This window comes from Lampetra planeri, chromosome 37, assembly GCF_965212315.1.
Source record: "Lampetra planeri chromosome 37, kcLamPlan1.2.h2, whole genome shotgun sequence".
NCBI lineage: Eukaryota > Metazoa > Chordata > Hyperoartia > Petromyzontiformes > Petromyzontidae > Lampetra > Lampetra planeri.
Genome location: NC_136143.1, coordinates 7,826,678 through 7,838,682, shown reverse-complemented (window position 1 = coordinate 7,838,682; position 12,005 = coordinate 7,826,678). Strand labels below are relative to the sequence as shown.

At 46.4% G+C, this 12,005-nt stretch overlaps 1 protein-coding gene across 2 annotated transcripts; it reads left to right on the top strand.

Moving 5' to 3' along the window:
• Window positions 1–1,327: 1,327 nt before the first annotated feature.
• MRPS17 (mitochondrial ribosomal protein S17) lies at window positions 1,328–6,263 on the top strand. 2 transcript variants are annotated; one of them, XM_078611971.1, is made up of 3 exons: window positions 1,328–1,425; window positions 2,988–3,119; window positions 4,695–6,263. In XM_078611971.1, the coding sequence occupies exons 2-3, from the start codon at window positions 2,988–2,990 to the stop codon at window positions 5,028–5,030; spliced, it is 468 nt and encodes a 155-aa protein (XP_078468097.1). In that variant the 5' UTR covers window positions 1,328–1,425; the 3' UTR covers window positions 5,031–6,263. The 2 variants fall into 2 exon arrangements, with proteins under 2 accessions (XP_078468097.1, XP_078468098.1); XM_078611972.1 differs by having other exon boundaries at window positions 1,355–1,450.
• The last annotated feature ends 5,742 nt before the right edge of the window (window positions 6,264–12,005 follow it).

Here is a 12,005-nt window from a genome sequence, read left to right as displayed (position 1 = left end):
CGCTGGACGTATAGAGTATCATGTTGCCAATATCAAAGTTTTATTTTATACCTACGTGACTTTACCGAAAGAACCAGAGAGTATGAAAAAATAAGCATAGGTTTTACCCTTTTCTGACAATTTCCTTTGCTAAAAAGTCTCTATTTGGCGTTCGAATATTTTTAACACCTGTTGCATTTACATAAAGGGTACAACCCTATTGTTTTTCATACTGGCAAATGGGTAATCCTATTATATAGCTGCTCACCCGAGCTATAAATGCCCTGATACGTCCTTGTACTGTTCGCCTTTTGTCGTTCTCTGGTCTGACACTGGTGGTGAGACTTAGGCCCTAAAGAAGCCTGTCTCTTGTGTAGGCCAAACAGTTTTAAAGACTTAATGTATCATAACATCATTAGACCTCCTTTGCCAATACCAAAATATAATAATTGCAGGAGTTTTTAACCTTTTCATGGCAAAAAACTGAAACCGTTTTACAAGGATTCATGTCAATACTGAGTGAATATGGTGATAGTTTTTTTTAATCAAGCATCCTTCGTATGTAAACGTGCGCTGTTATGATTGACAACCACAGCGCTGTAATTGCGAGTCTTTATTTCACATTTAAGACGTTTAGTTTAAGGCTGCACGCGTTTTGGCGTCCTCTGGTCTAACACCGTTTGAGACGAGGCTCAAAAGAAAGCTGTCTGGTGTGGACCAATCAGTTTCAGAGTATAAATTTCGATTTAAAGCTTTCGTGACTGCAGGGATTCATCTTCTTGGTTCTTTCGGTAAAGTCACGTAGAAGGGAAATAATAAAAAATAAATAAAAAATAAACCAATTAAATACAATTCTCACGACGTTTCGGCCACAACACGGCTGCATGTGTTGTGGCCGAAACGTGAGAATTTTATTTTATTATGTTTTATTTAATTTTTTTATCAGAGTATGTTTTTGGTTTGCATTCTGACCACAAGCACTGTGGTTCGTGCAGACATGATTCCTTGTAAAATGTTGGTGTTTTAACATCTTAACAGCTGTTTTGTTGCCAGAAAAAAGGGGAAACCGCTATTACACTATGAGACCTCCTTTACCAGTGGCAAAATATAGTAATAGGTTTTTACCCTTTCAACTGGTATAGAAACTGACACCTTTATACAAGACATCATGTTTGCATTTTGACTGCTTGTGTTGTGGTTATTGCAAACATGATGCCTTGTATAAAGGTGTCAGTTTTTGTACCAGTTGAAAGGGTAAAAACCTATTACTATGAAACCCCTATTATCACGTTTAGTTTATTTCTGTAAACCCCTTTCGCGTTTGTAAACTCGAGTGTTTGACCCCGCGGAGTTTCCGTCGCGGCGCTTGAACGTCATCGCGCCGCGACGGGGCGACCTTGGTGGCTGCCTCGCGCGTGCTCCGACCACGGCAACAGCAGCAGCAGCGTGAGAGACAACGCAGACACACAGAGTGTGTGACACGGAGTGTGTGACACACTCACTCACAGAGTGTGTGACACAGAGTGTGTGACCCACTCACTCACAGAGTGTGTGACACGGAGTGTGTGACACACTCACTCACAGAGTGTGTGACACAGAGAGTGTGTGACCCACTCACTCACAGAGTGTGTGACACAGAGAGCGTGTGACACAGAGAGTGTGACACACTCACTCACTCACAGAGTGTGTGACAGAGAGTGTGTGACACACTCACAGAGTGTGTGACACACAGAGTGTGTGACACACTCACTCACAGAGTGTGTGACACAGAGAGTGTGTGACCCACTCACTCACAGAGTGTGTGACACAGAGAGTGTGTGACACAGAGAGTGTGACACACTCACTCACAGAGTGTGTGACAGAGTGTGTGACACACTCACTCACAGAGTGTGTGACACGGAGTGTGTGACACACTCACTCACAGAGTGTGTGACACAGAGAGTGTGTGACACAGAGAGTGTGACACACTCACAGAGTGTATAACACAGAGAGTGTGACACACTCACTCACTCACAGAGTGTGTGACAGAGAGTGTGACACACTCACAGTGTGTGACACACAGAGTGTGTGACACAGAGAGTGTGACACACTCACAGTGTGACAAACAGTGTGACACGCTCACTCACAGTGTGACACACTCACTCACGGAGTGTGACAGAGTGTGACACTCACAGTGTGTGACACTCACAGTGTGACATACTCACAGTGTGACACTCACAGAGTGACACACTCACGGAGTGTGACACACTCACAGTATGACACACTCACTCACAGTGTGACACTCACAGAGTGACACACTCACTCATGGAGTGTGACACACTCACACAGTGTGTGACACTAACTCACGGTGTCACACTCACTCACACAGTGTGTGACACTCACTCAGTGTGTGACACACAGTGTGACACACTCACAGTGTGACACTTACAGAGTGACACACTCTCACTCACAGTGTGACACTCACAGAGTGACACACTCACTCGCAGTGTGACACACACACAGTGGAGGCTCGAATGTCGGGCCCATCATTGAGCGGAGACCTTTTTTTAAATCTGGGTTAAACTCCACGTGATTAAATTGGATACTTTAAAGGCCGGCTGACCCAGTTGACAGACCCCATGCATTTATTTCGCACGCAACTTGTGCCATACGGCCGTGTGTTTTTTTTTTTAAACAAAGCATGCCACGAACTCCGGCAACCCGAGTTCGATTCCCGCTCACGGCCAACATCGGTGACGATTATCTGTAACCGGTCCTGGGCCTCCCCAAGGTTGACTCAGCCTCATAAGTAGCTGGTGCGATGTGTAAAACATCGCCACTGGGGAGATGAAGGCGGCCGGGCGTGGTGCTGGTCACCCCCCCACCCCCTTGTGTGTGCCGTGCCGGCCTTCATAGGTTGCTACCCGCTAACAGCACTTGCCCCAACATTCCGTTAAGGAGGGAACTTTGTTGTTTTAAGAGACCCCCCATCAGCACTTAAGCTTCGTCTGATCACTCCTCTTTGCCAGATGTCGACTGTGGTGAGGAAAGCGCTGAACGTGCACGCCAAGTTGATCATCGGCAAGGTGATCGGCACCAAGATGTGCAAAACGGCCAAGGTGCGGGTCACGAGGATGGTGCTGGACAAGTACCTGACCAAGGTGAGTGGGGCTCGATCCGAATATTTATACTTTGAGGAATCCGATGAGCCGTCAAGCTCTTTTCGCAGTCGAACGCCACACGCGGGGAGACCCTTGGCAACTCACCTTGTTCATCCACACATTTGTATACCCGGGTTATATGCGGTTTGTTCCAAGAATTAATTAGTTTTCGTTGTTTTCTTATGGTTACACTTGTAATAACGCTGTCTTGTTTATAGTTTATATAGTGTTGTTGTCTTCAATAGTAGAAATGTTTAGATTAGCGTGTCATTTAATAATTCGCATAAATAGTAAATAATCGATTCTCACGTGCACAAGCAAATGCATATACTGTATTAGCGTGACATTCAGTTTTAATCGATGCATCATTACATGCCTACTTCAGCATACTGCACCAGCAACGATGCCCCTTCTAAGCTGACACCGTGCATATTAATCTTCTTCTTGGTTCTTTCGGTAAAGTCACGTAGAAGGGAAATAATAAAATAAAATAAAAAAAACCATAATAAAATACAATTAAAAAAATGCGTGCATATTAACTTACGTGGAAATTGCTCTTTACACTGTGGTGCCTTCAAATTATTTAAACAAAAATCTATTTTCAAAATACTCTATTGCAAATGTTAACCCACCTCAAGGAGCTAATCTATTGTTTGCAAAAGTTGTTGTCCAAACAGTTGCGTTAAACATGTTCATATCAACCCACATGAACAGGGCTCGTGGTTCTTGCCTGTTTCTATAAAGCACCTTGAGTATCATTTTCCACGTTTGTCGTTTAAAGCAGAACATGTTCAATATAATAACGTCAGCTGTTTTGTGAAACGGGCCAATGTTGTTAACCAGTTAAGTTTCTTAGACTCAGTCCGCTGCATACGACACTAACGAGCTATGGAAGATAAAGTAATCATGTCATGGATTTATCCAGGGAAACTTTATTTCATCTTAAGACACAATAAACTGGTAAGAGCAATAGTTGTGCTAACTATTGCACGCTTATAGCTATACAGATCCTGGAAAATAAACGCACAGGTCAGATGAAACATTTAATTCTCTTTATTCCATTAGCAACATAATAAAAACAAATGTGTTAAGAACCTTACTAATCCATTGTCTTTATAGTATTGTGTTACTTGGGGTTTGCAATGCTTGAATTGTAACTGAAATTGTATCATTGTTACCATATGTTCGTTAAAGTTGGGCTTTTAACGAATTTACTTTTAAGCATGTAATTTTTTTTAGCAAGCCATCTCCAGCTAGACATGCCCTAGTGGTGGCTCTATTGCTGTGGAAAACACCACGCAGAGATGCTTACAAAGCCGGCTGTGATCTCAACCGTACCATGCGTTGCCATCTGTGAGAAATTAACAGATGTGTGGTGACACCGACCGCACGGCTGATTGTGGATGTCCCCTTAAATGTGTTGCATCCCTCGGCTGCCACTGTTATTCTTTACCATTGGTCACAACGACGTGTTGTGCCTAAGCCCGCTTTTCTTGTTTTATATATCAGGAAGTTTCTTCGCCCCGTATGTAGCCAACCGTGCCGATCTCTCTCTCTCTCACCCCCTTTGGCCAGTTCTTCAACCGCCGCAAGACGTACTTTGCGCACGACCCCGAGGAGCGCTGCATGGTGGGTGACGTGGTGCTGCTCAAGGCTCTGTCCGAGCGACGTGGGAAACACGTCTGCCACGAGGTCGCCGAGATCGTCTTCAAGCTGGGCGCGATCGTCGACCCCGTTTCGGGCAAGCGCTGTGCCGGTGGAGTTTATCTGGAGCCCCCCTATGGGCCGGCCTCACCCACCGAGCCGACCACCGCGCCCTCGGAATCCGTGGCGGGCGCGGGCGACCAACTGGCTGCGGATTTGAGTCGGCTGAGCGTGGCCGCAGAGGTTAAAAATGAGAAGCAGAGCTAGCTCTTGCGTGGGGAGAGCAAGGCGAGCAGGAACTTTTACAGCTAAGATTCTTTTTCAATAGCTTGTTGCGTTTGGCTGTAAACTAATGTGTCGGCCCCACAAAGATCCTCGGTTTGAAACCCGGGCTGCCATTCAAGATGTAACCTGTATCACACAAGTAACAAGCTCAATGGTCATCACCTGGTTGCCAGTTACTGCAAAAACAACGCCTTCATTTAAATTTGCTTTCAAAATTTCGTGGAGTTCACATTTTGACGTCTTATTTGGCACAGCCAGAGATTACAGGCTGGAGATGTACAAGATCCTTCCTTCACCTACATGATGGGTGCTCTCCGACGACAGGGGAGGGGGCGGCGAGGGATCTAAAATTGGAGCGCTTTTCTCCGTGCATAAATGCCAACACGTTTGAAACATAATTGGCTAAGTCATTATCAGATGTAATCTGTCCACTGTCCCAGAGCCGTTGCCATCTCTCACAATCCTGTGAAGCAACAATCCAGCGAGCTCCTGCACAAGACCTGATTTCCATTTCCCCGGTGGATAGTGGACGCCCTCTTAAATGCGTTGCAACCCCCCTACTGCCACTGTCATTCGTCACCATCGGTCATGATCCCTTTTTGCGATGTGTTGTGCCCAAGCCCACTTTTCCTGTACGTATGTTGAACTTCTTTTACACCTTATGTAACCAACTGTGCTAACAGACTGACGTGTTTAACTGGTGCATGTTCTCTCACCCGTCGTTCTTGACGTCACTCGGTGTAATTCAAAGCACGCGTCTTTCTAATTTCACACTTTTTTTATAATTTGTAAAAATGTCCTTGTTTCGGATCCATGTCACAGCAGGTGACATGGATTAATTATAAACGTTCTTCTGTTGGAACATTAATGTTGCCTTTCATTATCAAGTCCAGCTTCCCAAACCCAATCTGCTCTCCAAACAAAGCGAAAACCATTCTAAATATTTGGACTGGTCGACGATATGACGCACCGTCGAGAGATCTACGTCCATTCTAGACTTGAAGTTTTCGTGACTGCAAGGATCCATACTCTTGGTTCTTTCGGTAAAGTCACGTAGGTAGAGAAAATAAAATAAAACAAAACACGACGTTTCGGGTGCAACACAAGCGTCCGTCATCAGGCGGGGACAACCACAGATCTACATCCGGTAATGGATTGACAAAGGGTTGTAAACAAAATACTTCGAATGTAATCGATAAAAAATCTTGTTATTTATATCATGTTGCGCATCTCCTATTGCATGACAAATATGCTTTGTACAAATGCGTGTAAAAATGTAGGCTAATCTGTTACTTGTATGGTAATGAAGCAAACGTTACAACTTTTAAACGATACCCGAGTGAGAAACGATGAAAAAAAACGAGACGCAAAATTGGTGTTTGTGCACTGGCACCCCAAAGTGGTGCTGCATGAGAGAGGTGGAGGAGCGAGACATTACCGTACTTTGAGTCACAGACATGGACAGAGACACGGAGTCAAAGAAAGAGAGAAATGGAGAGACCAATTTTTTTCCTAGCATCCTAATTTTTAGATCCCAAAAAAAAATTCCCACTCATTAAATGTTACATTTTGCCCACTACAAGTGCCCCCCCCTTGTATTCCCACACGTGTCGTTGCAACAATTTATGTTCCCCCAGGATGTACTGTCCTTACATATCTAGCTTGGGGACATAGTATGGGGATGTTATGGAGTGGGAGTAGCAAGAGATGCGTGGAGAGGAAAATAAATAAGCTGGCATGGAGACGTGTGGAGAGATAAGAGGCCAGACGCAACACGAGAGAGGTGTGGTACAAGAAAAGGTTTCAAGAAAATATACAGCAGAGAAAAGGTTGCAAGAAATATATAGCAGAGAGTGAAATAGAATCAGAGTCAGGAGACACAGCAGGATCAATACATTCTGTTGGTTAAACATTTCCCTGCATCTATCATTACATTTATTTTGTCCCTCTATTTTATTTATTCAAAGGTTCACCACTGGATTTTAGAGGGGCAGTATCCGGGCTAAAATTATGTAAAGGCAGCACGTGGTCCAGGCTTATTAGTAGAAGCCTTTGCTGCATATGCCCTCACTAAAATGGTACAAAGTAAGAACAAGACGGTACAACAGAGGTGACTTTGGCGCATGACCGGACAATGCAGACAATAGTACAGGAGACGGTACACACGTGCCTACGTGCACAAGACAGCGCAACAAAGACAAACAACAATACTGTCAAGTTGACGTACAAGAAGGTGCAGAATTTTACAGAAGTGGGCACATTAATGATGTACAATACATCCAGACAAGACGTCGTGAAGGAGATGAAGAACGCTGCAGGCCGTTGTGCGGCGAAATAATTTCGGTTAAAAAAAAATCCTACAACCAAATTCAAGGGAATGCAATTGTCGTGCATTATAAAACCGAAAAGCATTTGGGAGTCGAATTGTTTCTGGCTCCAGTGAGGCACACAAAGATGCCCCCCCACCCCCCATAGCCTACATCATCGGCTGTTGGGGTCGTGAGGGCGTTTATCAAGGGGCAGCACGGCGCATGAGGCGGTGGTGTGTCCATCACCACGCTCGGTCGCAATGTTGTCTCCCAAGTCCTGATGCTTACACCACTTGCACCGATAACTCATTCGAGGGCCGAGTTAGTCCAGGGACTAGTTCGGAATTCACTCGTCGCTGATGTTTGCCGTGAGCAGGAATAGATTCAAGATCGACTGGGTCCATAGTGCAGTGAAGCTGACCGCTATGCCCCCACTCCCCAAAACAGCCGTCATTCGCCACTAAGTGGCGGCGATTTCACCACGGCGCTTGTGCCAAGCTAGGTGCGCTTTTGAGGCCACGTGAAGTGTGGAAGGCTCGCCGCTGGCAAGAGTTCATGGGACAGACCCAGGTGCCATGGGTTGACTGGGATGACCGTCTAACTTGGTTGAACATCTTGTTGTTTGCCTGCTATGCAGGAGGTCGAAGGTTCGATGCCAACCCTGACGACGCCTGTATATCTGGAGGTTGCGTGTTCTCCCCATGGTTGCGTGGATTTTTCTCGAGGTCCTCTGGTTTTGTTTTGCCCTCCACATTTAGAAACGTGCGTTTAGATTATTCGGCTATTCCTATACATTCCCACATAATAAGACACTTCAATGAGCTGTCATGCATTATCGGGTCACCTCTGAAAAAGAGCTAATAAACTATAAACTAAACAATATTTTATTTTACCAGGTAAGGCCCACTAAGCTCTATAGCTCTTTTTCAGAAGCGACATGGCCACAAATGATAGCTCAACGAACTGGCTTATCGCGTGTAAATTTATAGCAGCCAAATGATCTGAACGCATGTTGATTCTAAATGTGGCAGGAAAAACTGGAGGACCACAGGGAGAGAGAGAGACGTGGAAACTTCAATTATACAGCAGGCGCCAGGGTCGGGATCGAACCCACGACGACCTCCTGCATACCGGGCGAGGTAGTTAACATCTCGCCACCATGGCGAAATGCTAATAGCTCAGTGGGCTTTGCCTGGTAAATGAAATAAATTATAAAACATTTTTAAAATCGTATTTCTGGCCACGTTAGCAGGAAACGCGCAGCGCCTCGAACATTCGCTCGCTTCCCTGCGTCATCGGGCCTCGCTTCTGTGCCGTGCTGCGATTATTGCTAAAAGTTTGGTAAACTAATGTGCGGTGACATTTCGTGCCTAATTAGTAAAGAGACTCTCCCTGGGGAGGGGGGGGGGCACAGTGAGCACGTGACTCTTACTGAAAGCAAAGTGAACCGAGACGGCACGAGGGAGACCGCGAGATGAATCGATGTTGAGTGCAGGAATTTAGACTCCCACGTGCACTTCCTCGTCATAGCAGCCAACTAAATGAGCCATAGATGTCTCGGATCACGCACACAACACACGTAACATTATACATATTTATTTATTTATTTTTACAAGTTTTTTAATTATTGAAAGGTGCATCTCTTTAGAAGGTAAAGTTGATTTTTTAAAAATCCTATTTAAGGTATTTTAATTCGTAATCCTACGCAACCGCTACTGGTAATTACAAATGTTCAAAATGTAATTCTTTCAACTGGCCCATTATTATTTAAACACAATTTAGTCAGGCATTTGCTTCTACGTTTGCGTTTCAAACGCGTGTTTATTTTTTGTAAACATGACGCAGCGGCCTTTGTGCACGAAGCATTAGACGAGGGAAAGCGCTTTGAGAGTATTATTTTACAAATATGGTGTAAAAACAGGTCGTGTACAATTCGAGAAGAGTTTTGGTTCGGTGGATCACAGGACAAGGGCACTGCTGTCAGAAGAACCGTCGTGACAAAAGGTATGGATCAAAGAGGTGCTTCAATAATAGGGTCCCTAATTTAATTTCCTTAGTTGAACTGAAAGTCCTGATATCATTAATTTGGTGTTATAAGCTAAGCCAGACACACTTTTAAAGTAGGTCATTTTCGCACCAGAAGCTTAATTTAAAAATGGGAGAGAGACAACAAACACACACACACCGGACTGATTTCAACTTCTCCCGAGTCTCATCAGTCGGGTGTGCCTCGCCTCTCGATCCCATGTGGCGCGTCATCAAATGTTCTCGGCTTTGGTGGTGTAGGTTTGGTGGTGCGGGGTTGGTGGTGCAGGTTTGGTGGTGCGGTTTTGGTGGTGCGGGGTTGGTGGTGCAGGTTTGGTGGTGCGGGTTTGGTGGTGTAGGTTTGGTGGTGGGGGCTTTGGTGGTGCGGGTTTGGTCGGGCGGGCTTTGGTGTTGCAGGTTTGGTGGTGCGGGGGTTGGTGGTGCGGGTTTGGTGGTGCGGGTTTGGTGGTGCGGGGTTGGTGGTGCGGGGGTTGGTGGTGCGGGGTTGGTGGTGCGGGGTTGGTGGTGCGGGGTTGGTGGTGCGGGGGTTGGTGGAGCGGGGGTTGGTGGTGCGGGCTTTGGTGGTGCGGGGTTGGTGGTGCGGGGGTTGGTGGTGCGGGCTTTGGTGGTGCGGGGTTGGTGGTGCGGGGGTTGGTGGTGCGGGGTTGGTGGTGCGGGGTTGGTGGTGCGGGGTTGGTGGTGCGGGGGGTTGGTGGTGCGGGTTTGGTGGTGCGGGGTTGGTGGTGCGGGGGTTGGTGGTGCGGGGTTGGTGGTGCGGGGGTTGGTGGTGCGGGGGTTGGTGGTGCGGGCTTTGGTGGTGCGGGGTTGGTGGTGCGGGGGTTGGTGGTGCGGGCTTTGGTGGTGCGGGGTTGGTGGTGCGGGGGTTGGTGGTGCGGGGGTTGGTGGTGTGGGGTTGGTGGTGCGGGTTTGGTGGTGCGGGTTTGGTGGTGCGGGTTTGGTGGTGCGGGGGTTGGTGGTGCGGGTTTGGTGGTGCGGGTTTGGTGGTGCGGGGGTTGGTGGTGCGGGCTTTGGTGGTGCGGGTTTGGTGGTGCGGGGTTGGTGGTGGGGGGGTTGGTGGTGCAGGCTTTAGGTTCGGGCTTTGGTGGTGCGGGATGATGGGGAGATGGGCTCAGGTGAACGCTCCTGGAGGCAGAGTGGCGTCCGTGAGCCACGAGGCGACGCGCGTCGCCCAAATCTCGACCGCTATTCAACAAGGAAACACAAATGCGAGTCCTGTTTTGATCTTCGGTCTTCCATTGCTGGTACTCGATGTGGCACGCTTGGGCAAATTCAACTTCTCAGACTCCAGAATGCAGGGGTTGTGTGGTTTGTTTGCTTTTGGGGGGGGGGGGGGGGGGTTAGATCGTGTAAATATATGTGTCGTTAAACACGCCATCACCCCGACACAGCCAATTAGTAAAGCTTTGTCACTTAATCAGAACGTGGCCAATTCGTTACGAGGACAGCACCACCGGTTGTGCGTTGGGAGAGCAAAGCCACAACATTTACAACCCGAGTACGACGTTTCGCCGGTAATTACAACCATCATCATCAGGCGGACAGCCAGATTTGTGGAGAAATCATCCTGCTTCGTTCCATAAATAGAGGTGGTGGTGGGGGGTGGTAGATGTGATGAAGTCACTTGCGTGCCCCCGTCTTGTGCCAAGTTGGAACGAGCTTTTTTTTCCCACACATCCCGAACAACGGCTCGGTGACACGTGCTTGAATTTCCACATTCGCCTGTCATCCGCGCCACTTTTTCCAACGAATTCCACGTGGACATCTGCATCGTCTTGGGACAAAACGATCAAATAAAATCCAGGAAGCTCTTGGAAATGTGCTAAAAAAAAGGGGAGGGGGGGGACGTTGTGTAGCGATCGTTGAATGACGAGCGACGTCGTCTGCCCTCTGGTGGCAAACTTTGAGAAGGAAAATATTGCACGAGATTCATATTATAATTGGTTTTTTACCCTTCTATCTGGCAACAAACGGACACCTTTTTTTGTTGCCAGATAGAAGGGTAAAAAACCAATTATATTTTTACTGGCAAATGAGGTTCCAATGGTGAGATTCATATTCTTGGTTCTTTCGGTAAAGTCACGTAGAAGGGAAATAATAAAATAAAACAAAAAATTCTCACGACGTTTCGATTGCAACACAAGCGATCATCATCAGGTGTGAAAACCACAGCAAGAAAATATTTATTGTTTTATTTTCATTATTTTATTATTTCCCTTCTACGTGACTTTACCGAAAGAACCAAGAATATGAATCCCTGCAGTCACGAAAGCTTTAAATCGAAATATTACACGAGATCTTGGGTTGTGCTTCGTTCACTCACCACGCGGTCTTTGGAGGAGGGGAGGTCTCTTTTAATCGCAGTTGGTTGAGCAGAGGCCGAAATGCCTCCAACAGCAAATATAATTTTTAAAAAACAGCCAGCAACAGAGACCACTTAATGACAGTACATCAGATTACAAGATACGTGTATTGAATTATTATTACAATAATTATAAATTGTATTATTCTTTGGTTCTTTCGGTTAAGTCACGTCTAAAAATAAAATAATAAATTAAAATAATAGCGACGTTTCGATTGCAACACAAGCAATCATCATCAGGCA

Bases quoted from the DNA above. Each gene is read 5' to 3' on its own strand.
- MRPS17 (XM_078611971.1), top strand. From the start codon at position 2,988: ATGTCGACTGTGGTGAGGAAAGCGCTGAACGTGCACGCCAAGTTGATC. The intron at 3,120-4,694 runs GTGAGTGGGGCT...CCCTTTGGCCAG, and splicing joins TGGACAAGTACCTGACCAAG to TTCTTCAACCGCCGCAAGAC.